This window comes from Chionomys nivalis, chromosome 22 (assembly GCF_950005125.1).
Source record: "Chionomys nivalis chromosome 22, mChiNiv1.1, whole genome shotgun sequence".
Lineage (NCBI taxonomy): Eukaryota > Metazoa > Chordata > Mammalia > Rodentia > Cricetidae > Chionomys > Chionomys nivalis.
In genome coordinates this window covers 48,793,691-48,820,969 of record NC_080107.1, presented here as the reverse complement: position 1 = coordinate 48,820,969, position 27,279 = coordinate 48,793,691, and the positions used below count along the sequence as shown (strand labels likewise).

The 27,279-nt window shown below is 48.1% G+C and overlaps 1 protein-coding gene across 3 annotated transcripts in view; it reads left to right on the top strand.

The window, feature by feature from the left end:
* The window catches only part of Mvb12b (multivesicular body subunit 12B), a 150,370-nt gene that overhangs the window by 72,888 nt on the left and 50,203 nt on the right, over nt 1-27,279 (top strand). For all 3 annotated transcript variants that reach the window (XM_057755350.1, XM_057755351.1, XM_057755352.1), the window contains exon 7: nt 707-801. In XM_057755350.1, coding sequence (XP_057611333.1) covers nt 707-801 — 95 coding nt within the window. The remainder of the gene's footprint in view (nt 1-706; nt 802-27,279) is intronic.

The window sequence follows — 27,279 nt, the reverse complement described above, 5'->3', positions numbered from 1 at the left end:
ACATTCCAGCAGGTGGGTGAGGCCTCGCAGGGAGAGCAGGAATTTTGACATCATCATCCTGCCAGCAAAACCTGGGTATAGCCCAAGCTTATGTGACTGAACAATCCCTAGGCAGCCCCTGGCATCCATCCCTCCAGGAAGTTAGGGGTGCTGTGTTTCCCATGCCTGCTGACTCTGTACTGTACCACAGTGGTTCTCCTTGACAGTATTGGCTAAAGACAACCATGAGCATGTTGAGAGGGGTACTTGCTCTTGACATAGGCTCGCTTCTACTGTCTGCACACAGTCTTAAACCAGCTTTGTGGACTTATGGAAGGTGCTTTCCTGAGCACCTACTGGGTCCTCTGGCCCGGGTGGGACACAGTGGCTCAAACCAGGGCACCATGCTCACTACCAGAGGTTGCTAGTCTCCTCAGTTGACCTGATAGTAAAATCCCCACCGACTGTGGTAGGTGTGGAAGCCACTGTTTTGAGCCTGGGTGTTTTGGTCATGCTGAGGCCTGGGCCTCACTGCCGGTCTCTGTGGAATACCCTAAAGGAGGCAGGAAATGGCTGCTGGTTCCTTGAGAGGGGCCGGGGCGGAGGGAGAAGATGGAGGTCTCCAGAAGGACCTGCCCTGGCCACTGAACGCTGCTGCTCACCTGTGGATGACATCGTGTGCTTTCTGAGTCTCCTCGTAACCTCCTTTCTCCCCTGTCTCTCTCAGGCACATCTCACTAACACTACCAGCTACCTTCCGAGGCAGAAACAACACCAGTACCGACTATGAGTACCAGCTCTCCAACCTGTACGCCATCTCAGGTATGCGGGCCACTGTGACAGGCCAGTGCAGACTGTGCGTGTGGCCGCCTTCTCACCTCCCCTTGTACACCAGCCTGTCCTTTCCCTGGCCTTCTCTTTCTTCTGTGTTGGGACTTAGAGAAAGGCCAAATGCACGTCTGGAAGCTAGTGATGGACAATGTGTGGGTTTCTCGGGCTGAGGGAAGGCTGAGGGGTACTCACCATATCCTTTACCTGCCAGCCAAGCAGGGCCCCCAAACACACAGCAGTGTTGAGCTGCCATGTTCCTGCCTGTCCTCGCCTCATGTTCTCACAGCTAGCCAGCACCCACAGGGGCACAGCCTCTTCCCCTCACTCACCCGGAGTCTGTGGTTTCTGAACTCGACCTGGAAATGGATAGCGTTACTGTGGCAGGAGCTTCACCAGCCCCAGTTTTCCTGTCACCTTCACTGGAGGGGGGAGGTGGGGCAGCCTCACTGCAGAACCAAGATTCATGAGGTGCGAGGCCATATAGGTGACTTGCTAAGAGCCCAGGAAACCCACAAATGCCTCCCATCGCTGGGGCCCCAGACGGGTGTGTTTGTCTATTGGGCGACTGTGGTAAATCGTTGCCACTTACTAGCACACATCCTTAATGCTGAGTGACATTTTGAACACGGGAACATGACATTCATTCATGTCCCATAATGAATTGGTCATTTAAAAGGTAATCTCTCTCTCTCTCTCTCTCTCTCTCTCTCTCTCTCTCTCTCTCTCTCTCTCTCTCTTCCTCCCTCCCTCCCTCCCTCCCTCCCTCCCTCCCTCTCTTTTTTTCTAAAAACTGCAACTTCGGGTTACTAAACAGATGAACTCCTGCAGTGGCGTAATTCTTGTCAGCGCTCGTTTCTGTCGTTATGATCACTCCCTAATAGGTTTGGAAGTGAACGCAAAGGCAGGTTGTTCCATTTCTAGGCGACACTCCTGCTGGGAGGGGGGAGCCCCAAGTCAAGGCTCTGGCTGCATTCCAGGAGCCAGGGTGGGAGGGTGAGTGTGTCTCTGGGGAGCATTGCTTCTGCGCCATGGCTATTTCAGCAGCATCACCAGGGAACTTAACAAGTGTGGAGAGATGGCCTGCTTGGTAGAAAAGCTGACTATTTCCCACATGCTTGGCGGCAGAGTGGTTCGTAACAGGACTGTGACACCCAGGTCCACTCCCTCAGACTGTGCAGGGACGGCGCCCTCATGCACTCACTGACTGCTCTTCTTCAGCAGCGTGTAAATCTTAGGGTTTGCACTGGGCTGCACCCGCCATGCCTGTGTCCTCTGATGGCTTTCCCAGCTGTCGGTGCTTCCTCAGCAAATGGCCCACAGGGCACATACTCTGGTCTGGTAGGAATGCTACTCTACCTCTGGACCGCTGCTTTCTCAATGCAGCTTTGATGAGGTGCTGACTGGGCTCATTTCAGCTGCTGGTTTAGCAATAGCAAGGTAACAGCCTCGGGATACACGGGACGCTGCTCAGAAACTTCCTGTCCCATTAGGCAAATAACAATCTGTGGGGTTTTATCTTCAGAGGTAGTTGAGGCTTCAGCCCAGGCCACAGACAGCTCAAGTCTCCCTAGCAGCTGTAGGCACCAAATCAATCACTGCCAGAAGCAGGCTCTCACAGGGCCACTGGAAGTACCCTGTAGGCCCTGGAGACTCACCATGGTAACTGGTCTGGGGAGGTCATCCATTCCCTTCCATCCTCCCATACTAACTACCTGTTTGACCACCCTGTCACCCCCAACATAAACACTATCTGGTACCAAGTGGCACACAGCTCAGTTTGGCATAAGGGTTTCCAGAGGTTAGTCCAGAAACAGTTACGGTGATATGTGCCCCAGCCAGCCTAGCCTGGTGTGGACTTGGCTACAGTAGGGGTTCTGCAGATCATACCGTGAATCATCCTGCTCTCCTCCCAGCCATCAGCGCAGGTCACTTCACTCTTCCAGGGCTGAGCCTTTGATGCAAACTTCCGACATGCTCTCTGTGGTCCCGGAGCTATCGATAACCACTTCTCTGACTTATGGCCCTCTCCTGAAATAAGGAGATATAAAACAATGGAACTAGAAATGTAAAAGGCAGCCCTGTTGGATAGTGTGGGGAACTGACTCTCTAGTGTTTGTTCACTGATATCTAGTGGTGTGGATCCCTGTTCCCTGAGCCAGGACAGTCCCTGCTCAGATGACCACATAGAGAGCCTTAGCTCAGGGTGCTCCCAGGCAGGGCAGGAAGTACTGAGCCAGCATTTGTTTTGTTGAGAAATACAGTGTGAGAACGCTTCTGTCTGTAGTCACATGATCTGCCAGCTGACTGTTTCCAGGGCCTCGGCCCACCGACTCCAGCCAGTTTGTTCCCTGCCTGGGAGGCCTTCCCATTCATAGACATCCAGTGGTTTCTGGTTCTCAGCACTCGTCAGTTTAGTCTTGATCAGCTTAGTCCAGAGGATTGTTTCTTGCTCATGGAAAAGACTGAGAAACTCATTGGCTCAGTGCTAGAATTCTAAAATATTTATATCCTTTGTGCTGCCATATTGAAGCCCCCCACCTCTAAAAAAGAAAGATTTGAAGTGGTCCTTTGAGCCTCATCCTTCCTCTTATGGGAATGTCTTCTAGAAAATTCTTAGAGCTGCAGTCCGACTTATGAGAAGAAGAGAGAGCATGCACTAGGGTGAGGACTGTCCCTGTTAAGGTGCTCCTGTGAAGCGGGCAGAGAAGGTGGGGGCATCTCTTCCATGTCTAGGACAAGGGTGTCCTACAAACTGCCTGGTGGCCTGGCTTTTTAACTAGCCATAAATAAAGTACACAGAATGTTGCCAAAAAAAAAGACAGCTGAATGTTCAGTGAGATCTCATTTTTAAAATATAAGTTGAAGAAAGATTCGGACCAACATGTTTAAGTCATGTTCTTCTTACTGTGGACAAGCAGTTGCCTGTGCCTCTCTCTTGCAGTCCTTTCCTGAGCGAGTTCCATAGACATATAACTATTGTCTGCATGGACCTTTGAGATCTGAGCCCCTTGAAAGCTCCTCTTGGCCTCCGTACCCCAAGTGGATCTGGCTGAGTCTTTCCACAGCCAACCCTGTAGACTGTCCCTGACTAATAGTTTTCTTTTTGAGCGTATCTTATTTTTTAAGCTACTTTTAAAAATTTTTATTCTTTTTATTTTATGTCAATGAATGTTTTGTCTGCACGTATGTATATGCTCTGTGTGCTGCCTGATGCCCGCGGAGGCCAAAAGAGGGCACCAGATCCACTGGAACAGGAGTTGCAGATGCTTATTAGTCCCAATGTGAGTGTTAGGAATTGAACTCATGTTCTCTGAAAGAGCAGCCAGGGCTCATACCCACCGAGCCAGCTCTTCAGCCCAGGATCGCCTGTTAACTAAAAGCTCTGTTTTTGTGGTTGGTTCCTGTCAGCAGCAGCAAGGACAGAGGCAGAGCTGCACTCTGTTGCCTGACATGCCTGCGTTCTTTTAGGAACCCAGACTCAAGTAAAACAGGACACAGTTGGATTTGATACTAAAAGGAATTTCAAAATGAGCCAGCATGAAGCAGCGTGGTAGTTTATTAGACTAGAGAGGCAGCTCGGGAAGCGTTACGCACACCAAGAACGTGGAGTGGGCGTCTCAAAGACGGGCCTCAACTCAGCAGCAGTTGTGTACAGTTTCAGTGGCTGTTGGGTTAACCTCAAAGGGTTCTTCAGAAACCACTTCCTCCTTTTCTGATAAATAAGATTGTTTTGGGACTCTGTATGATCCATGGATAAAACTCGGACCCTCTACAGTCATACAAAGGGTTTAGGGCGTATACTTTCATTGTAAGGGGTTTCTGATGAGACTTCTAGAAAACTGTAGGTTTGGGGGAAGTGTGTTGGGATTTTCAATGATCAGCTGGTGAAAGCTCTTAGGTAGATCCCCAAATACGTGTAATAAAATCAACATTGTGTAAGATCCAGAGGAAACCCCAGACTCAAATAATATGTAAAGCAAAGAATGTTTATTACTATTCCAGCCTGCGTGCAGGGTCGTTCACCCGTGTGAAATGGTGACAGCCCTGAGAGGAATGTGCAGGCTCCTTTTAAGTGCAGCTACGGGGAGTTTCAGAGACAGTTAGGTTGTCTTGAATACGATTGGTTAAGCACGCAGCAGTTATATTAGTATATTTTTAATTGGCCGAGGTTTAGTTGTATCATCTTTGGACATATTTGCACAAGCTTGTGCAAGTTTGGAAGTGACTCAGAAAGGGCTGCTGGATTTGTCCTTGAGACACTGTGAGGCTGGCTCAGGCCTCCTCTCTGAATGCAAGGGCGTTGTGGATAAACGGCCCTTTGTGGGAGCGACACCTGTTTGCCCTTCTCAGAGAACTGAAACCTAAACTCAGTTGTGAGAGTGGGAGAGGTTAACCCCTTCACTGGATGTGAGAAGATGATAGTGTCTGGGAATAGGATGGGAATGTCGGTGCAGCTGTCTGGCTGTCTGGCAGTGAGTCTCTGGTGGGTAAGATGAAAAAGCAGAGTATCCCTTTTCATGATCACAGAGAACACCCTTCCTCCTAGAGCACTGCCACTGGGGGACAGCTCCAGGTGTGCTCTCCTGAAAGTGGGACAGAAAGACGGAGTGGCTGTGCACGCATACATCCTGTCACAGCCAGCCCTGTCTCCTCAGTTCTGCTCTGTCTGTGAGATACCCGAGATGGATGAGAGCCCCACAGACACATGTTGAAAGTAGCAGGTCCATCAGGCGACTTTGTGCATGGGTGAGAGAACTATGAATATGTACATTGGGGTGAATTTCATAGCACATCCCAACTTTCTGTGCCAATAATGGCGTTTGATGAGAACAGTCCATGCAGCCCTGGGGAAAGTGTCCCTTCTCAGTTGAAATGACCAGCACTGCTTGAGACCTTTGTGAGATGCATATTAGGGCACAGCCTTGTGCCCACAGCTGTGGAGTGCTATGCCAGGCTTCTACCAGGAGAGGCACATCTGTGCCAGAAGGCTCCTGTGAGGAGGGACTTAGCCAAAGGGCTTCGATGTCACAGTCCTAACCCAGGGTGCGTCTTCAGTTCCGTGGCAGATGTGCGTAACGAACACGCCCCCAAAACAGCAGAAGCTGGGCTGCTCAGGCCTTTGCTGACTGCAGTTACATGGTTTGCAGAATTGCCTGTTTAAAATATTTTTTGGGAATTAAAATATAATTACATTGCTTTCCCCCTTTCTTTTCCTCCCTCCAGTTGCCTTTTAAACCCCAGAAAACTAATTTTTTTTCCAAGAAAAACTAACGTGGACGTTTAAGGTAGTAAAATTAAGGCAAATATGAATGGAAGCAAGGTAGGGAAACACACAGGCCCCGAAGAGGCGCCACAGGACAGAAATACCAGGACCAGTGCTGAGCAGAGGTGGGGACTCATCTTTGCTCACTGCCCAGGCAGGTAGCCCCGTGGACAGCAGTGAAAGCCACACCCAGATCTGCCCTGGCTCACTGCCGGGGCATGATGGCTTCAGCTCCCCACTCCCCAACATTAGGTTACCCCCAGCCACCCAAGTCTTCTCTTTGATTACTAGAAAAACCATCTTCCTGGCCTCCATGGCTACTCTCTTAAAAACCGACTTCCATTCAAGGTGTTTGATACCAAGGAGGACTGAAGGTTCTTGGGTCAAAGTCCAGCTTCTTCTCCCAGTAGAAGAGGGGACAATTTTATCTGAAATACAGATCTATGGATGAGCTGTGGAGCTTTGTCGTGGGCTGCGAAGGCACGAAGCAATTAAAAATAATTAATGATTTCTGCGGATCAGCCTTTCTCCATGCAGTTTTAATCCAGTTCTCATTTAAATTGGAAGATGGACATTTAATTATCAGTATTATGAAACTCTTGATTTATACATTTCATCCAATGAGATAAAATTTCTGCCAGCAGCTCTTCATCTTGTGTAGAAAAGACTGTGTGTCTTGTGGGGAGGGTGCTTTATGGCAAAGAGTCTGTGTTTCTTAGAGGCTGCTTGTTTAAACCACACCAGCAGAACACTTCATCCCAAGCACCGGTCCTTTCATTTGGAGTGATTAGTTCTCTCTCTCTCTCTCTCTCTCTCTCTCTCTCTCTCTCTCTCTCTCTCTCTCTCTCTGTGGGGAAGGAGGGTGACAAATAAAATTGGGTGTGATTGCTCCTACCTGTAACCCTAACTCTTCGGAAGAAGCTACGTGTGAGGGTTGTGGTGAGCTCTGGGCCATCCTGAATTGTAGAGTGGGACCATACTGCCCAAACAAAACATTGAAAGTAAGTCTCATGCCTCAGTGAAGCTTTGCAGGGTTGGAATGAGAGATCTGAGGCTCAGACAGCAGGGAAGCCCTGATCTCCTGTGTGGCGTGCTGTTCCTGGCCGTGGTGCAAAGGATTAAGGTCTTGGGTAACAGGATTTGTACCTGGTTCCACTTGTGCATATGCTTCAGGTCTCCTTTTAGCTCGTACATGGGTTGAGTGGGTCGCTAATGATTGCCACCAAGGAAAGAACCTTGTGTCTGCGGGAGTGCACAAAGGACGGGGGCTGTGTTCCCAGTGTCCCTATGGCCTTTGTCTTTGGTGGACATGCTCTCCTGGGCTGAGTGAGCTCGGCTTCCCTTTATCCTCTACTGGGGTGCTCAGGAACACCTGGGAGGAGGTAGAAAGGTGTTAGGAGAATGCCTGGGTATGCAGCGAAGGCCCCAGCAGGGAGTGCAGTGTGTAGGGAAAGTTCCTGAGTGCAGTGAAAAGCGTGACTGACAGCAGTGCTCGGGTCAGGAGGGAGGTAAGCGTGGCAGAGGTGAGAGGAATTTTGTCACACTTGTTCTGGCCATGGCTCACCTTGTCCACCCATCTGCCCCAGCCCTGACAGTGACATCGAGTCTAAAGAAAAATATAATAAGGAAAAGCAGAGCTGAACAGGCGCGGACGGGGAATTGATCAGCCCGCGTATTTGTACATCCTGATGTAAAGGGGTGGTTGACAGGTGGCCAGGCTCGCTCTGCACACAACCATGTGTGTGCTGTCAGGCGCACGCACACTGCCTCGTTTCGATTGATGAATTGCCTGCTTTCTTGATTAAACCTTCCGTCACTTAAGAAACAAAAAGCCTGTGTTTAGATGGCAGAGTGGGACATGTCAAAAAAATCTGTCTCCTTTACCTTTGTGCAGATGTGGGCACAGACTGTAGCATGTATTATTAAAATGAATGTGGCATTTACTGTGCATTATTCCTTCCCTGGGAGAAAGGACTGTAAATTATATGCTAATAATAAGCTTTAACCCTTTCGAAATGCAGGAAGATTTAAGAGTGCGAACGCTCACAGAGGCCCGGCTAATTGGGTGTGTTTTGTACATTCACCATGGCCGCCATGTCACGGGAGTTAATGAACACTCGGCACAGGCACATTCACAGGGCACCCAGAGCTCAAGCCTTCTGGAGCTTTATGGCTGCTAGTGTCTCCACAGAACTCCACAGAGGGACTGAGCCTGACCCCCTGCCCATGGCTGCCCAGTGCCCTGTGACTCCGCAGCGCTGAGTGTCAGTATGGTCCACTTCTCTTTCTCTGCATTTCCCACTTTGTGAGGCTCATGGTGCAGCCCACACAGGTGTCTGGACATGCTGAGTGCTTTCCAGCTCTCCTGCTTGACCAAGCCTTTCTAACCCTCACCTCCCACTGCCCAGGTGGGAAATGCTTTCTCCAAGCACAGCTTGGGTCCTTTATTCTTCTCAGGTCAAATCTGCGTGTCTCCCCAAGTCCCCAAGCCTCACCTGCCACATTGCACACAGCTGTGTCCTGCAAGCCCAACCACTCTCAGTCTTTGCCTTTGTCTCTGCTTTTCCCAGGCACAACAGCAGTTCAGCCCACTTCACCTTTCCGTGTCTTTCCAGAACTATCTTCAAAGACCTATTGGCAAGCTTCTCTCAAAGCCTTTGGGGTCTCCTCCAGTCTGTTGCCATACTCCTGGCTCACCCCACTTGGCCTATGCTGAGCATCGTCAGCAGACAAGAGTCCGGTTCAAACATCTGGGGGTAGCCTTCTTCCCTTCCTAAGCCAGGGCGATGTAGGTAGTCCACAGAAGGAGCAAGGCTGCTCATCCTCCCTTGGTTATCAGACTCCCAGGGCCATAGCAGGCCCTGTGCTCCTGTGAGCAACAGGAGACCTGTTGACAGAGGCTGTCACGTCACTGACAGGACACATGTTCAGAATCTTGATACTACATGCTTCCCAGCTTTGAGAGAGAGAGAGAGAGAGAGAGAGAGAGAGAGAGAGAGAGAGAGAGAGAGAGAAAGCTGCTAGGAGCAGCCTCCCAGGTTGTACACTGAATAACATACTTGAATAGCGTCCCCTGGAGCCTTGAATTATGCTAACTCAGGCAGGTGACACAATGCCGTAGTTACTCTCACACCTGGAAAATACAAGAATTGTCCAGCCCCATCCCCCAATGCTGGGAGGATTCAGAGCTTGGTAAAAACAATTTGCAAGGCAGGAAGCTGTGTGAGAATATGGGTGCTCTCTGCAGGGCACTTTCTCTGCAGGGCGTGATCTGTGGAGGAGCCCAAAGATTTGTGGGGAGTTATGACTCGGGATATCCTGGCCCGTGCCCAGCATGGCCTTCTCTGTAGCTGTAGCCTGGTTCTCCCTTACAGAATTCTGATGGAAATGGTCTCTTCTGAATGTTAGAAAAAATATGTCCTCCCCGACCCCAGTCCAGAGAAACGGGCAGTAAAGGCTGTCCGCCACAGTTCAGCCAGCACCTCTGGAAGCCAGGATGCCGACAGCATCATCACTTAGAAGTGGCCTGTTTTCCATGGCAGACAGCCCACAGGCCCTTCTGGGGAGGCGACAGGATGACGGCTCAGGGTCAGGAAGGAGGGAAGTGCCAGGCAGGCAGAGCCTGCCAGTGTCTATAAAATCTTCCTGTATGTACCTTTGGTGGCTGCAGGAAAAATGCCTGATGGGAGCTGATGGCTGCCGAGGCCTCTGTGTGCACTCTGCAGCTGGGGGAGCACCAAGACACACTCCAGTTTCATCACTGTGGAAAATAAAAAGATTATGAGGTGGCAGGTACTTTGGAGCGCTTAAGAAGGTGGCCGCCTCCCACTGCACCCTCAGTCTGTGTTTGATTTGAAAGCCTGGTGGAGCATGGGCAGCAGTGCCTTAAATCTATAGGTGAGGCAGACAAGGGGCCTTGGGTGGACCTTGGCAGGGACTTGCAGAGCAGCTTCAAGCCTGAGTTCCCCCTCCAGGGATCTGAGGAACACCAGGACCGGATGGAAGCCCATCTCCCAGGTCAGCTTGGCAAAAACAGCTGCAGTTGTCTGAGACAGGTGTGGTCACACCCCTGTCAGGGTCACAGGTACCATGGATACGTGCAGCTCAAGGTGGTGCAAGATGCTGCCTGCTGCTATGCATCCACAGGCCTGAGACATCACAGGCACTCTGCCCAGACACTGTCCTGACAGAAAGTCTGGGAACTCCTTCCTCCCTGGTATTTACCTTCTCTGTCTGGCAGAGGACACCATTTCAGACCTGGTCCAGAATATACTAATAACCAAGGATGTGTACGCAACCCTAGCTCTTCATCTGCTGTCGACCTCTGCCAGGGTTTGCTGTGGACACTGCTCTAGGACGGGCTGTGTGTTTGCCCTTTGCTCTCTGCCAGTGTCTCTCAGTAATAACCATTAGCTAAGAGGGGAGAGAGTGTGGCGAAGATAATTTCTTTCATTTAAATGCATTTAAGGAGCTGAAGTTAGTTTTACTTTATTAAAATGGGCTGAGTTCATTGAAATAATGAATTTAATAATACTTACCCCCTCCCCAGTACTTGGTATATGCAGGACTCCCCTGTGGGCATTTTTTTGTGCATTTTGTCAGTAATTTAAAATATCCTTCTCAAGACAGCCCTTTCTAGGTGGTAAAGGGAGTTTGGCGAGAGACGGACCTGCCTGGAGTTGCACCCAGGCCTGAGATTTAATCCAGGTTTGGACATCAGGCCCCAAGGTCATGACTTTTGTTCAGTCCAAGTTGCTGTGTTTCTTTCCCCTGTCAGACTGAAAGCTGAAAGTGTACAAGCCCAAAATGATTGATGCATGTGTCAGTCTGGGACTCAGTGCTGTCTGAAGTCACAGAGTGGCCCCGTCCTCTGGGACCTCACTGGAGAGAGACCTTGAACATGTGGCTGATAAGGATCTCTAAGTCCTAAGGGGTTCATGAATGATGGGCTCTGGCTGGGCAGAGCCATGATTGGGGAGCTTGGGGCCTCTTGGTTGGAAGTGACCTTGGACATGGAGTGAGTACTTCTCTGTTTTTGCTTCCCTGTCTGCGAAGGGGTCTGTGGGTGGGTTTTGGTGAGGATTGGAGCCATACACAGGCACAGACTCCACAGGAGGGTTGCTGCTAACCACAGCACTCTGAGCCCCTGCCAGCTATCCTCAGACCCTTTCCCAGACAGGTAAGAGCTCTAGGAAGCACCTTCAACAACTCCTTATCAGTGATCAGTAGGTGGGGCCACACTGACTGCTGTGTAAGCCTTTGTCTAGAAATCTCTGAGTACTAGTGTCCCCTTGTGGGTCTGTGAACCGTTAATTGATGGTAAGTGGTCCCAGGCCCACATGCCACCCTCAACATTGTTCTCCCTATTGGGGGCTTTACTGTTCCCTGGGTTCCTACTTCTGTCCCCCCAGTAGGGGTCCCACCTGAACTAGTGGCACTTCCCTGTCACCTGCCTCTCCTTCAGTCTCTAGACCAGGCCTTCAGAGGGCCATCCTTCACTGAAGCCAGAGCCAGGAAAAATGCACAGCTGCGGTTGCTATGCTCCAGCCACCTCTGGGTCCCCAGCTGATGGCCCATGATTCGCCAGCCCACTTCCCCTCCACCTCACATGCCCCTCTTTCTCCATCCGCCTGGCCTCGTAGGATTTGAGGCTCAGACTGGCATCGTAAGATTTACCAGGCAATGGCGCAGGCATCGGCCGACCAGCTGCACAGGTGTGGGTAATAAGCTCAGAAGCCGCCTAGTGTCTCCCACCAGGGTCCTTCCTTCTCTGGAGACAAATGCATCTAACTCCTGACAGCTGCACAGAGGAGACCTCAGCCCACTTAAGAACAGCGGAGCTGCCGCCAGAGCACCTGAGTCTACCCCAGCCCCCACATCTCCTCTTTCCTTTAGTGCTGCGCTGCATGCCCACTGCGTTCCTTCCTTCCTCTTGGTTGTAGTCAATGATGATCCTAAGCCCCTTTGTTATTTATTTAAAGCAAGCAAACAAACAATTAAATAAAGCACCTTCCGTCCTCCAGCCTGGTATTGGGATGGAATTATTTATCACACGTCACAGAGACTGAGGCTCGTCACACTCAGATTTGTCTTAGCATTGTCTCAGAGATGGTGAATGACGCTGAACTAGCCTCCAAGGTGAGATCCTTTGTCAGCGAGCGCTTTCTCACGCCTGGCATGCTTTATAGCATGAGCAATCTCTTGATCCACTGGCGAGGCAACATCCATAATCTTGAATGAGAGATAAAGCTTGCCTTGTTGGCCCTACACATCGCTTCTGGTGACACCCGTAGGCATCCTTAATTGCTCACTACCTAGAGGCAATAAACACTCTGGGCTTTTATGTTCATTCCCTTGTGTGTTTGCTTGAAATACATCCAGTGCCAACAGAACTCTGTCCTTAGAGAAGGTCCTTTGTCTTGAGAGTCAGCTGGTCCCCAACTCTTGCTGATATCACCTTTGAAGGCTCAGGGCAGACGTCTTCTTAGGGTAGTGATCTTCTTGGTTGCTTTTGGTTCTTGCAAAACTTTGGCCTTATGCTTGATCGCCCAGTCTAAGGAGGGAGCCCAACCTTCAGCTACTGTCTTGTTCAGTTGTTGTTCAGTCAGGAGAGCATTTGTGTGAGGACCTGAGACCAATCCCCAGCAGCCATGAAATGCTAGAGAGAGGAGACAGAACTCTCTGGAGCTCACTGGCCAGCAGCCTAGCCAAGGGCTCCAGGCCAGCGAGAGACTCGGTCTCAGAGAAACTGAGGCGGACAGCCTTCTTGAGTAATGACAGCTGAAGCTGACCTCTGTTCTCCACACACATGCACACACACAGTGATTGTTTTCACAGCCAAAGTTCAGGGTTCAGCTAGGAGAGCAAACCAAAGACATCTCATTTCCCAGCATGCTGAGCACCCAGCCCCAGACCAGGCATACAGGAAGTACTCAGTATTTGTGATCTTATTCCAGAGAAGAACTGGTCTTACTGTTCCCATCTTGATGCTGTCCTGTCCAGATGTGTGAACAGAGACAGGTTACGTAGCCACGTTTCCATTTTCTCTTTTATAAGTTTGAATCACATTTTTCTCTTCTAGTTTTATCTGATTAGAAATAACATCCACAAAGGGCACTCCAGAAATGATAACTGCTGTATGTGCCTCTAACCCGGCCCAGAGTTCTGCCTTCACTTGGCCTGCTGTGCAGACTCCCCAGGCTGCTAAGATAGCTGTGAAGTAGGGGGCCTTCTGTGTCCTGCAGGGCAGAAGCACCCTTCTGCCTCTCACTGATTGCTCGAGACCCCAGTTTACTGGGTAAAGATGATTTAAGATTTTAAGGTTTGCGGCCTTGGGTTCCTTCCTCTGGTCCTGCTTAGCCTATCTAAGATAGAATTTTACATGTGCCCAGCCTTTAAGTGAGGTTTCTTCAGATTCCTTCCTGCCCAGCTACACCCCTCCCTAGACTCTTTAGAAAAATAATATCAATAGTTATAAAAGGCCCCTGTCCTTGCCACTGTAACCACCCTGGTCATGTTACAACCCTCTTAAGGGCTCAGCACCAATACAAGCCGTTTCTTCCTGCGTCGTTTTAGTTTGAGAGAAGACGCAACAGCTTCCTCTGCTGTCCAGGCAGAAGATCATGGTCACTGTTAAAGATAAGGCTGAGAGGCTGAGGTGGTTCATTTCTTCAGGCTACTTTAAAGAAAAAAAAAGATATTACACCTTTTATTTTGATTTAATGAGGACAGACATTTTAATCAGAGGTTAGTCATTTATTGTTGCAAACTATTGTTTTGATTCATCATTTTTGCAGATAATTAAATGGTTGAGTTGGCACAGTGTGTCTACTTTATTAAAACAAGTAATTTTGGGGGGGGAAAGAGATGCTATTTTTTGGATCACTGCACAAGAATTGCTTTTATCTTCATCTCCGAACACAGTTTTCGGTTATTGGGCAAAAAACGCTTGTGTTCTTTCTGGCCTGGAGGGACTGGCCTTGCCAGATTGGATGTTGGCCACTCTGCCCTTTGAAACAAGAGCTTCGATGTAAATCCTACGCTCTTACCTTCTCAGAAGACTTGGGTTTTAATTGGTTGGGGGAAAGAGCCTACACGTTATGAACTTTGTTGAGCAGCAGTTCTTAATTGCAGCCCTGGCTGTGGGTGGAGTTTAAAAGTCAATTATTGCTGGTCCTATTACAGTTTACACACCTCGGATTTGAGAGAGTCTGTCACTTAGTACAAAAATGAAAAGGTTACGCACACCAGTTGGCGTGCACTTCTGACTCTCCATTTGTAAACGCGTTCGCTACATGTATTTGTGTGTTTGCAGCGTGTAGCTTTGGGCTCCGTCTCCCGCTGGATTCCTCACCAGGACTAACCTTTAAGACTGGCCCTGAGAGCCACTCACAGCAGTGCTGGTCACAGCCCTTCACCAGGCCATCCAGTCCACTCGTAGGCACTGTGGCTGGCTGGTGCCCTGGGGCGGGGAGCTAGGCCAGCGCAGCCCTGTGCTGCCCATGTTTCTAAGGACAAATTACTCACAACATTCGCTTTCTTTGATTTTCCCCATATCTGTGCCCTGAATCAGTTAATTCACTCATTAGAAGGATTTATTTTGGGTGTACCAATTAAAACTTTGGAGGCTAATTTTTTGCTGAGCCGTGCAGACCTCTGAAAGCACAATTTAGAACAGCGTCTGCCCTTTTCCACAGAGAGCCGTCTGCAAGGACTGTAACCCCTGAGCTGAGAGAAGTACAGACTGCTGTTCTTTGTCCTCGGCTCCCAGCTGCTGCGGTGTGCGTGTGCGGAGTCTCGACCCAACCCACCCATTGTTTAAAGGTGCCTGCAAGGCTGCAGGGTCCAGCGCAGCCCAGGAGCGCGCCTCTGTTTGTTTGCTTGCAGGAAGCCTATAGTTAATTTTTTTAATAGGAAGCTGCTGTGTAGTTTGGATATTTAAACAGTTATTAACCGAATGACAATTAACAGATTGCATAGACAGATTTTCTTTTGAAAACCTCTGAAATTGAGTACAGTTTGCAAAACTCTCACGGCATAGTAATGACAATGAATTTTGATTTCCCGGAACTGATATTAGACTCTTTATTAAACTATGTGCATCTGCTTTTAATTTACTCCAAATAATTGGAAAATGCAATGAAGCTTTCCAATTAAAGCACGGTTTTATGCTGTTTAATAATACCCCCATAATATTATAGCTTATGAAGTGACAGGTGAGTTGGTATATGAATAAAACATAAAGGCAGCAATAAGGGACAGAAAACCAGAGACAGTTGTGGGGATTTTAAATGCTGGATGTAATTTGCATATATTAATCTCTTCTTTTCAGCCTTATCAGCCGTTCTTCAGTATTTGAAGTTAAAATAGCGTTGACAGGCGGGAGTACGCTTAGTTTTTTCAAGGATTTATTACTTGTATAATTTCTGATCTTTAATAAGCAGATATGACTGATCCTCATACTTCTATAGAAATCGGTTAATTGTTCCAGATGGCGTGTACTGATTATGCAAAATTACTTTTCACACCGTTTTTTTTTTGTGATGGAGTTTAGAGTAAAATTAAATTTTTTATAGCCTTCTTATCATGCTGTTTTACAGTGGTTTTTCCACAGAAGTTGAATTTAATCTACTATATTACATTGACCAGCACAGTTATTCTAATGTAGCGTTTTGTGATTTGACAAAGAATAATAGAACACATTGCTCATTGTTCATCACTGTGTCCCTAATAAAAAGGAGCTCCTGTACACGGAGCGTGGCTGTTATTTATGAAGAATGCCCTCGTTTGTGCCATTAAAAACGCAAAATTGTGTTATGGAATAGTTCCTTTTTGGGAGAGGCTATCTGGAGAGAGTGGGTGGAAACAGGCTTCCCAGTTCACATTGCAGGGGAGGAGTCTTCTTTTCATGACTGCTGTATTTGAATCGTGTTACTCTCTTCTTTTGAGGGTGGGGGGAGCCTGCATAATCTCATTCTATTAAGAGAAATGTCACGGGTTGACTCATCTCGATTTGCATAATCCCAGAAGCCTTCCATAATTGAATAGCTTGCATAAAAGGTGGTCACACTTTGGTGCAGGGCATCAAGAAGAAGAAAGAAGCATCAGGAACGATTTAGTTCTCACTTCTTCCAAGGTGTCAGTTTCTTGCCAGGTGTCTGAGCTGGTATCAGGTCTGAGTCTGAGTCATCCTTGCTCCCAGTGGTTTGTGACAGCCAGCCCTGGCTAGGTCCTGAAGCATCTCCATCTTCAGGTTTGCTGCCAGCAGGATCTGAGGCCCCCACAGACTCAGCCAAGGAGGGTCTCCACCCTCAAGTCACTGCCTTGATTCAAGGGTCATACCCATTCAAGGTGGGTGTAGCTGGCTTTCTCTTGCATTAAAATTCCCCCTTTGGTCGGGGCTGGGCATGGGTGTGGCTCAGTGGCAGGCACCCGCCTACCATGCCTGAGATCCTGGGCTCCATCCCCAGAAATCTCACTAAGCTGTGTAGTAGTTTAAATACAGTTCAGATAATCTGAAGTTTGACTTGTTTTCCAAAGAGACCTTGTGGCACCCTTTTGTGGTGACTCACAGTTCCCTGCGTGGCCAGCACCCCAGTGCTCTGCAGTCCTGGAGAACATGCTCTGGTTTGAGCGGACCTGGAGGGGATTTAGCTGTTTAAGGAATCTAAACCCCTCAGCCCCGATCCCTCTTCCGGTAGCCACACCAAGTGGTCTTCTCACGGGGTCCTGGCATGGAAACAGGACAGACACCTCTACCTCTGGTGAACCAGAGGCAAACAGAAGGTTGTGACCCCACAACAGAGTGTGCCATGTGGATATACTGGGGTGAAGTGCTGGGCATGGCAGAGGGCAGCACTCGGGGAGGATGCTGGTGCCTGGGTGCATCTGTGACACATGCCCAGTTGCAGAGTCCAGTCTTCAGAGTATGTTCGGCGGAATGCTACTTCCATTCTAGTCTGAAGGAAATTTAAAGTACAATCTGTGTGCCTACAACCCATGAAACCACACACGAAGAAATACAGTTCGGAACCCTGGGCAGTTGCATTCTGCAGCCCCGAGATTGTTTCTGTCTTCTTCCACAGTACTTCCAGAAACTTAGGGTCTTTCACATATACTCTTCTGTAAACTACAAATGGATTTTTTAAATGAAAGTTATGCAAAAAGGGAATGCATAAATCAGACATGATTAAAAATATTTGTTCTAATGCAGTATAATTTGGTAGTAATGTGTTCATCGGGATAGCTTACGGCTACATTAAGTGGACAGGCTTTATATGGATTCTCTAATTTTAATCTTCAAAATGCTATCTAATGTCTCATTAAGACTTGCATATAATGTATCTTAAGTACAGTCATTAAATATAGTTTAGGGAGATTTATGTTCAGATACTGCTTAAAGATGTTTTAATAGGCCCATTTACTCTGATGATATTAATGAGCTCTTAATCCAGCTGGAGCTTCTCAAACTAGTGGTAAAGACTCCAGCCCAAGTTCAGAGACTTGAGATTGATACCTGCTTTAGGCAAGTGCCCACAGCTTAGTCCCACTGACTCTTGCCAAGGCCTGGCATTTTAGAAAAGGGCCTTCCCTTGCCTTGCCATGATTGCTGTCCACAGTGATGCCCAGGGTCAGTCTCCTTGTTTCCCCAAACCATGTGCAGAAAACGCAGGGGCTAACTTGACCAAACCTGTCATCTCCAAGGTCATTTGAGAGGCCACCAGCGTCATAGGTAGAATGAGGGGTTAGAGGGGCTGTCACCATCCTTGTTGTGGAAGTGTCTGCCAGGTGAGTCAGGCAGAGCCTGGCATCCTTGTGAAGCTGCCTCGCCTCGCTCCACTGTGAGCGTGCTGTGAAAGGTCAGATGGGTGTGCGTCCATCTTTAGGAGTTCAGCGTGACTGAAATATACACAGTGAAGTAGTCCTGCTAATTCAGAGGCCTGATGGGAGGTTACCCTGTGAGAACGGGTATCCCCAAAGCAGAGCAGGCTGGTTCCCAAGCCCCACTTTTAAGTGTTTCTGTTTTGCCCCTTCTTTAGAGAATTATTGAAAAGCACATTTTGGGGGGTTTCAATTATTTTTTAAGTGAAAGGGGAGAAAAGGAATGAATGTGTGAGTTCAGAGACTTTTATAATTACTAAATTGGTTTGTTATAAAAAGATAATAGCAAATTTCTCCTTTTCGTAATTGGACATCTCTTCCCTGTAGGCTAATGCAGGCACAGCCCGTGCATACACAATCCTACTTCTGAAAAGCTGTAACTAGCTAATAACAGCCACAGTGTCATCAGAGAGTAATGGCGTGCTGATTAGCATAATTAATGACAAATGGTGGTGCGGAGTTGGTGGATTGGTTTAGCGGATGATGAATGCGGCGAGGCCTTGGCTGGGGCCTGCCAACGAGGCCTCGCTGGCTGTCAGCCCTTCTGTTCTCGCCAGGGCAGCTCTCATTAGTCACGATGGGAGGTGCCAGTTTGTGTTCTGTCGCAGCTCCGAAAACTTCATAATCCAAGCAAATGTGCTTTCCTTTTCGCCTGCGTATTTACTCACGAAATTCTCTCCTCCCCTGTTCCCACTGGGGCCAGAACATAAGTCCCCACTGCGCCTTGGTCCTTCCTCCCTGAAGGAGGAACAGAGGGTGGAATAACGGTGAGGTCTGTGGCTGGGCAGCACTTCTGTTTACCGGTATTTGTAGAGGGAACCGGCAAGCTCTACACGCTGTCCTGATAGAAGACCCGCGCATTTATCTTCCACTTGATTAATCAGACCTCATTTGCATTTGCAAATGAGGCTGATAAAAATGGGTTTACCTTTTAACCTTTAGAGGGAAAAGCATTTCTCGGCAAGATTTCTTGGGAGACCGCTCCTTAACCGATAAGAAGTAACTCCTTTATCAATAAAGATGAAAATCCTTCATTTGCATTAGTGAGTGAGACTAATTATTATATAGTTAATTAGCATCTGGAAATGAGGATTATCTTAATTACAAAGCACAATTTCCCTAATAGCTGCAAAACTGTAAGTTTGATCTGTGTGGAAATTGGTAACTATTATTATGTAATTAGTGCTAGCATTAATAGTACAGAATATTTAGAAATGATTTGAATATGCAAATGTCATTTACCTGAGCCAAACAAGTGGACCATTAATGATTAGAGCATGATGCATCCAGACTGAAAGTTCTAGGTCACCGAATGGAACCCGTTGTGTCAAATGTCTAGATTAGAGGTAGGGTCAGCAAGGCAGTCCAGCGGATTTTGCTTTAACAAGAGTTAATGGCTGAGTGGTTTCATAATGACGCCACCTGCTCAGGGAACTGGCCTTTTGACTTTGATTTCTCCGAGTCTGTCAATGTCCCTTGATTCTTAGAAATAATTTTCACATTAGCAATTCTGAATTTGGGATCTTTCCCAACTGATATACATACACACACACAAAATAAAAGTTGTTTAAGTAAATACATGTGTGTATGTGAGTGTGTGTGTGTGTACGCAAGTGTGCACATACCAGGAGCTCCCGTGGAGGGCAGAGAACAACTAGTGGGAATCAGGTCTCCTCCCGTGTTTGTTCTGGAGATCGAACTCGGGCCTTTAGGCTTGGAGGCAAGTCCCTTAACCACAGATTTATCTTGCCCGCCCCAATACACTTTGTAAACGGTGATGCACGCACCCAGAGCGCAGCCAGCTGTACACTGGTGACAGAGCTCTGTTCTAGAGTATGATTCAGTCTTTCTGGAGTCTGTCTTCATGGCTCTGGAGGCTCCTCATCTCAGAGCTGATTCTTTTGTCTGTTCTCCCTGCCCCTCCCCTCCCTCCTCTCTCAGATTGTTGCAGTGTTTCTCAAAGGTGTGTACTGTGGGGATGTGATTTTAGAGTAGATACAGTAGCCTTTAAAACCATTTATTTCAGCCCGGAGGTGGTGGCACACACCTTTAATCCCAGCCCTTGGGAGGCAGAGGCAGGTGGATCTCTGTGAGTTCGAGGCCAGCCTGGTCTACAGAGTGAGTTCAGGACAGGCTCCAAAGCTACAGAGAAACCCTGTCTCAAAAAAAAAAAATCTATTTCATCCATAATAGCATACATTGGGTGCCATCATTCAGAATATTGAAATGTGTGTATCTGTCAGTCTTTGTTGAAGTATACTGCAGTAACAAAAAGTCCCCTAGCTTTACCATACCCCACTTTAGTGTCTGTCAGATTACTCACCGGTTGGCTATGAGTTGGCTGGGACCCTGTTGCATGTATCCTTTCATTCAGGGATCCAAACTGAGAGCACAGTCCCTACTATAGACATTTTTACAACGAAAACCCAAAAGGCATGGCCAATGACTCCTGCGTCCTCTCGTGAGACATGGCTAGAGACTCAGCTCAGCTGGGGGCAGTGGGGCAGGAAGCTCCATCCTGCCATGACATTGACTGAGAACAGTCAGACTCTTCAGGGCCACCCATCAGCAGTAGGCATTCTGAATACAGAGCCAAGCACTGAACTGGGGAAAACCATGAATCCGACTGTGGTGTGGGATGAGACAGCAGGAGCTTTCCCATCATGGTGGCCAGGAAGCGAGGAGGAAGATGGGGAGGGCAGGGCGCAGAGAAAGGATTCCAAGGCGCAGCTCCAGTGAATGATGGGACGTCTTCCAGACATCCAGCCTCAAAACAGCACCGCCAGCTAGGGACACACCCTCAACACCTGAGACTGCTGTCCAAGCATCTGGGCAGGTGGCTGCCGTTACAGGTCAATCAAATTTGAGTCCCACAGGTTTGTTTCCTTTCCTAACTTTACAAGGTGGCCTTGTTTCTCCAGGGTTTGTTCTCCTAACATGCAAATGAAGCTTTGGACCAGATGCACCTCCTGGAAGCTGCCCCTCAGCCTCTCTTCTCAGAGCCCCTTTTGAGAGCACACACTTCATAGGAGCTGGACCTCAGGTATCCCATAATGGGCCCCCAGTGCTGGTGGGGCTGAGGTCGTCACTGGACATGAGCTAGGCCAATGCTTCCGTTAGGAAGCTAATGCAGTGGGGCCTGGAGGGAAACTCCGCTGTTGAGAGTGCACACCGCTCTAGCAGAGGCCCTCGGTCCACTCCCAGCACCACATGGCATAGTTTACAGCTGCCTGCAACCTCAACGACAGCGAGACCCAGTACCTCTGGCCTCCCTGGGTACCGGTGCCTACATACACACACACCAACACACACAAATACATACACTTAAAAATAACAAAAAATGAGCGTTTAAAAAAAAAAGAAAAAACAAAAGAAGCGATACAAGGCTCTTTGCCAGACACATGGTTCATTGATGGATTTTTTGTTCTTTTTTTCTCTTTGTTAGATCAAAACCAGATGCAAATCACTTCCTTTATGAATTATAAAAGTCCCATGCTCACACTAAAAACAAAAGTTGAAAAGAAAATACATGAAAGTGTGGGAAGAAAATAAATGCCACTCAGAATCTCCTTGCTCAGAAAAACAATGTTTTAGAGACTGTCCTTTCTTGACTTTTTATTGGCGGGTGGCATTTATATGCAAAGGTAATTGTCTGTTCTGGATATTTTTAAATTTTACTTTAGTACAATTTTACGTACAATACAATCTATTTTACGAGTACAGCTCAGTGGTTTTGAAGAATGCTGAGTTATATGGCAACCCTCCTCAAGAAGCAAGATATAGAATATACCTCTCACCCCCAAAAGTCCTCTCATGTCCACTCTAGCTGCTCCCTTCCCCCATGGACAGTCCTGGTGACCTGGGTCTGCCTCTGCCATGCCCACCCTGTGTGCTTCCCAGCCTGACATCGTGAAGCCTCGTATATTGTATGTATGGGCAGTTTGACCCTTGCTGTGGCTAAGTATCTATGATGCCTTCATGCATCTCACTCCTGGTCCTGGAGTCTCATCTTCACCTGCCTCTGAGAGGGATCTGTGAGCAGCACTGGCTTGGCCTTCAAGCTTAACCAGGCACCCATATGCAGATTTTTTTCTTTGAGATTCATGAGGACTTGAAAAACTCCTGCAGGTGAAACTTGCAACCTTTAGGACTATAGAAAGTTAAGAAAAAGTCAAATATGTCATGAATGCATAAAATATATGTAGCTAATCATCTGTTTGATTGCTGGCTACCATAAAACACAGGTAGTTACACAACTCAAAACTCATGCACTCGGCTTTCACAGACGGCGCACAGCACCATTTGCGGGCAGGAGAAATGTAAGCAAGCATAAAGGTCTCGTGTAAAATCACAGTCGCACTGGGAACCGCTGTGGCTTCTAAGGTGCTGCGATGATTTCCCAAACCCTTGGCCTTTGCAGACAGCTAGAGCTTACACCTGAGTTTGTAAAGTCCACGGGGAGTTGGCACCTGTAATTGGCTGTTCCTGGAGGTGAATATGTAGGTGAAATGGGTCTAACCATTGTAGTATCTAGTGATCAACTGCCCAGCACACTGGTTGAATTAGTTTACACTGCTGGCACATTCAGAAAAGGAGGTCCATTTGGGTCCTGCCTCCAGGCCTCACAACTGGCTGCTAATGTCTCAAAGGCTTGTCTGTCTGCAAGGGGGAGTGTGGCTTCCTGTTAGTGTGTGACTGCACTTTCCTGACTTGGCCAGAGGTTCCTACCCGCTGTCCTTGTGGTCTGGTGAGCAGGGAGTGCCTTGTGAGCCTTGGCCATGATGGCTTTTCTGTTGGCATGTTCTTCCTTGGTTTAGTTTTCTTTTCTGGTTTGTGTCTTTGTTACTATATGTAGGAGAGCCTTCTCTGTCTTTTGTAATCCTAGTACTATTTTTTTCACATGTAAATCTAAAATTCACCTATCAGTTTTTGTCGTATGACTGGGATAAGAATGCGTTGCTCACCAGTGTCGCTATGACATTGTATTTCTTTTTTAAACAACATATCTGAAAGGCAGTTCTAAATGACCATAACATATTGCACAGTTTGTTCTGTGGTTCCCTGACATGTTGGCTTGGATAAACTTCCTAATGACAGCTACACCTTTATTTATTACAAATGTGTACCTTTGTTTTAAAGATTGTTAAAAATGATGTGTATGCATCTGTGTGTGGGTATGTGTAAATGACTGCAGTACCCATGGCTGTCAGAAGATGGCGCTAAATCTCCCCTGAGCGGGACTCTGCACAAGTTGCAAAGTGCTCCTAACCACTGTGTGTCTTTCCAGCCCCAGAATCATCTTTGATTTCCTGTCTTGCTATTTTTCAAGATAGTCTTAGTAGTTCTAGCTCATTTTTTTAAATCCAGTTGAAATTCAAAGTTACTTAAAGTTCTAAGGAAAATACTCTGTGGATTTGTTCGAAAACTATTGAATTTACAAATTAATTCTGCAAAGATAGTCGCCTTTAAAGTGTGTGTTCCTTCCTTCCAGAAGACTGTGTCTCCATGTCAAAGGTCCCTTTCTAGGTCTTGACTTTTTGCATATTGCTTTGCTTGTTAGGTTTTAACTGGTGGTTTCATACACCCAGACGTGCACTACACACACATACCACATTCTACATATACATAGTACACACAGCTCATACTACACAGTACAAGCACACTATATACATGTGTATACATGCACTACACACCTGTGCATGTACACCCATAATACATACTTCACACACACCATTCATACTCTACAGTACACACACATGCATGCACAACACACAACATGTACTCCTGTATAGATATACATTATGCACACATACATACACATGCACATCTGTGCATGCACACATAACTACACACTCAGTGCTTACATATGCATGCACACATACACTACACAATCAATACACTGTACACTCTGCTTACATGTGCATGCACACACATACACTACACACTCAGTGCTTACATGTGCATGCACACACATACACTGCACACTGTTTACATGTGCATGCACACATACACTACACACTCAGTGCTTACATGTGCATGCACACACACTGCACACTCAGTGTTTACATGTGCATGCACACATACACTGCACACTCAATGCTTACATGTGCATGCACACACATACACTGCACACTCAATGCTTACATGTGCATGCACACATACACTGCACACTCAATGCTTACATGTGCATGCACACATACACTGCACACTCAATGCTTACATGTGCATGCACACATACACTGCACACTCAATGCTTACATGTGCATGCACACATACACTGCACACTCAATGCTTACATGTGCATGCACACATACACTGCACACTCAATGCTTACATGTGCATGCACACATACACTGCACACTCAATGCTTACATGTGCATGCACACATACACTGCACACTCAATGCTTACATGTACATGCACACACATACACTACACACTCAATGCTTACATGTATATATGCATACAGTGTTGAGTCTCAATACTTACTTTGTAACTGGCCACCTCTCTGCTTGTTGTTGATCTGTTTTTGTTTCCTGGTAGACTACAGTGTCCTCTGTAGACACAGACGGTGTTGTCTCTGACACTTTGACAACTACTCTTTTTCTTGCTTCACACTCTTGGGCAGAGCTTCCAGAGCAGCGAATGGTAGTGGTGACAGCTGCGCTCCCTCTCCCTGGCTCCTGGCTTCAGGAGGTCGTTTCTAGAACGTGCCCGTGCAGACCAGTGCAGAGCTGTGACAAGGGAGAGCTGGCCTTCCCTTGCTCAGGATTCTTCTCTTAAATTCAGGCACTAATTTGAATTTGATATTGAAACAGTGTCGGGTTTTCTTCTCATTTTGCTCACCGGGCGAGTCGCTGTGTCCTAATGGCTCTGCATTTGGAAAGCTGCTGCTGTGTTCTGAAGAAGATTCTGCCTCAGCACAGTGCGCCATTCTCTAAGAGCACGCTAGCTCTGGGCTGCTGTTGTCTGTGCTGTGATCCTAGCATTTATGGAAATGATTTGGGCTTGATGCTTATCAAAATACCATTTCTGAATGACTGAAGGGTCAGGACTATTTCTTTCAAATATGGGCATATTTCTAAAATATTGTAATATCTATTCCTCGGGGGTTGGGAATGAGGAAAATTTCCTTCTAAGCATTAACTGGTCTTAGAAGCATGTGGGGCCCAGCTGGAGTATTTTGGGGAGAGGGACATAATTTCAATTTCTTTCATAATTATTGAATTTTTATGCTATTTTTTCCTTGAATTGGTTTTCTCACGTGTATTTTGTAGAATTCTTTTGGGAGGAACGGGGTGAAAAATGGAGTCTGACTGTATAGCCCAGGCTATCCTCAGGTACTGAGAATGACAGGATTATAACACCATGACTGAATAGCCCAGGCTATCCTCATGTACCCAGAATGACAGGATTATAACACCATGACTGTATAGCCCAGGCTATCCTCGGGTGCTCAGAATGACAGGATTTTAAAACCACGCCTCTGTTTATTACTCTGAGGTCAACACCGAGCAAGGTGATTTAGGCTGCGAAGTTTGTGCCTGTGGGGCGGACCTTCTGCAGCTTTCCTCTGTCCAGATAGAAGTGTCCCTTGGGTCCAGGTGGCATTAGTGGCCTTGGGTTCTGTGACAGTCTTGGTTTGGGAGACTCTGTGCAGGGCCAGGCTGTTGTGAGCCCTGATCCTCTTCCTCTACTCCAAGCCTTCCCTCTGGTTATCCCTTGGTCCCAGGGACCCTGCCAGTCCTCGCCCTCACCCTGGAGGCCGCTAGCCTAGGTAGGCTCCCATTCTTCCTGGACAGGTCCAGTTCGCTAGCCTAGGTAGGCTCCCATTCTCCCTGGACAGGTCCGGTCCCCAGGGAACTGGTCCTCAGGCCATGCTCCAAATGTGCATCCCCTTGACTACCCAGAGGCTGCCACAGCTGCCCCTCCTTCCCAAGCCGCAGCAGGACAGAGTGATGCTGTCCAACCCTGAGGGCGCTGCCCTTTGGTTGCTACATTGCTAGACAGCTCTACCCCGAGGTTCATGTGACACACCAACCGCTTCAGGCTCCCAGGACTTCAGTCTTGGAAGCCCCCCATTGCCTGATGACACACAGACTTCTATTCACACCACAGTGACTAAGGCACCCCTGAACCTGGCACAGAGCCTCGTGGGCCAGCCCCCATAGCTGCGTGAGCTCCGGGGTTGGGTATGCTCTGTACTGCTCCAGCCAAGCCATAGAGTAGTCTTGCCAGCCAGAGACCACAACCCAGATACCTGCAGAGCACCCTGGTCCTTACCCCTTAGCGCTTCCTCTGGGTTCATCAGCAGGCATGGCCACCTGGCTTCCTGTCACTAGCAGGCAGTAAGGCCACAGCACCTCCTTGCCGCGCCTGCAATCTAGGCGAATGCAGTCACTTGCTCCGCCTCCTGCGTCCGGCCTCGGCGTGTCTCTGAACCTGGATGGGGCTCACCTGGGCCCAGCAAGCACCCAGCGTCCCTGTGCTTTGGTCATGAGCTGGCTTTTGTCATCCTGGTTGGCCTTTCTGCAGAGAAGCAAGTGACTTGTTCTTGTTTACAGAACGAGCCTTCATGGGCAGACTCCCCTATTCCTCTAAACCTGTTTCCGCCATCATCAATCCCAATCTGCAGTGGGTAAGCTAAGGCTCATAGTTTGGCTGGTTTCCATGTGGTCAGAGCCTTCCATGCTAGCCCTGTTTCTATAACTACACAAACCCCATTGCCTGGCGTGGTGTGGTGACTCAGAGAGCACCTGCCCCTCCTTCAGGCCCGGAGTCAAAGAGGTCGGCTGAACAAAGGGCACAGAATTCCAGTCATGTCCTCCAGACCCTCAGGTGAAGACCTGCCGTGCTGCCCAACTCCAGAGGAAACAGTCTCGGTCCTGTATGCCCCCATTTGGGGTAGCAAGCCCATGGTGAAGTCCTTTCTCATTCTCCAGAGATGGGACTCTGCCAGGGTGGGATTAGCACAAAGAGCTCGGTACCAGCTTTCCTTGATGGGAATCAGACCCTTTCCCAGTGCAGCTGTGCTTCCTTGTCTAGAGACACCTACCTATCCAGGGAGTGGAGAGCCAGGCCACAGCCATTCTTCCTGAAGGAGTGTGGGCAGAGTAATGTGGCCAAAGGCTTTCCCCCGGGACAAGGTCAAGGTGCCATCAAGAGAAAGATTCAGGAGCTATGGTGTGAACGTTTCACCCTGCTGAGGCTGGGGACTGGATACCAGCCTCCCCTACCTCCCAGATATAAGAGAACCCCAGGCCTGGAGCCAGGATACGCATTCTCTGAAAAGGACTTGCACTCTCCTAATTTGCCGAAAGGTGCTCA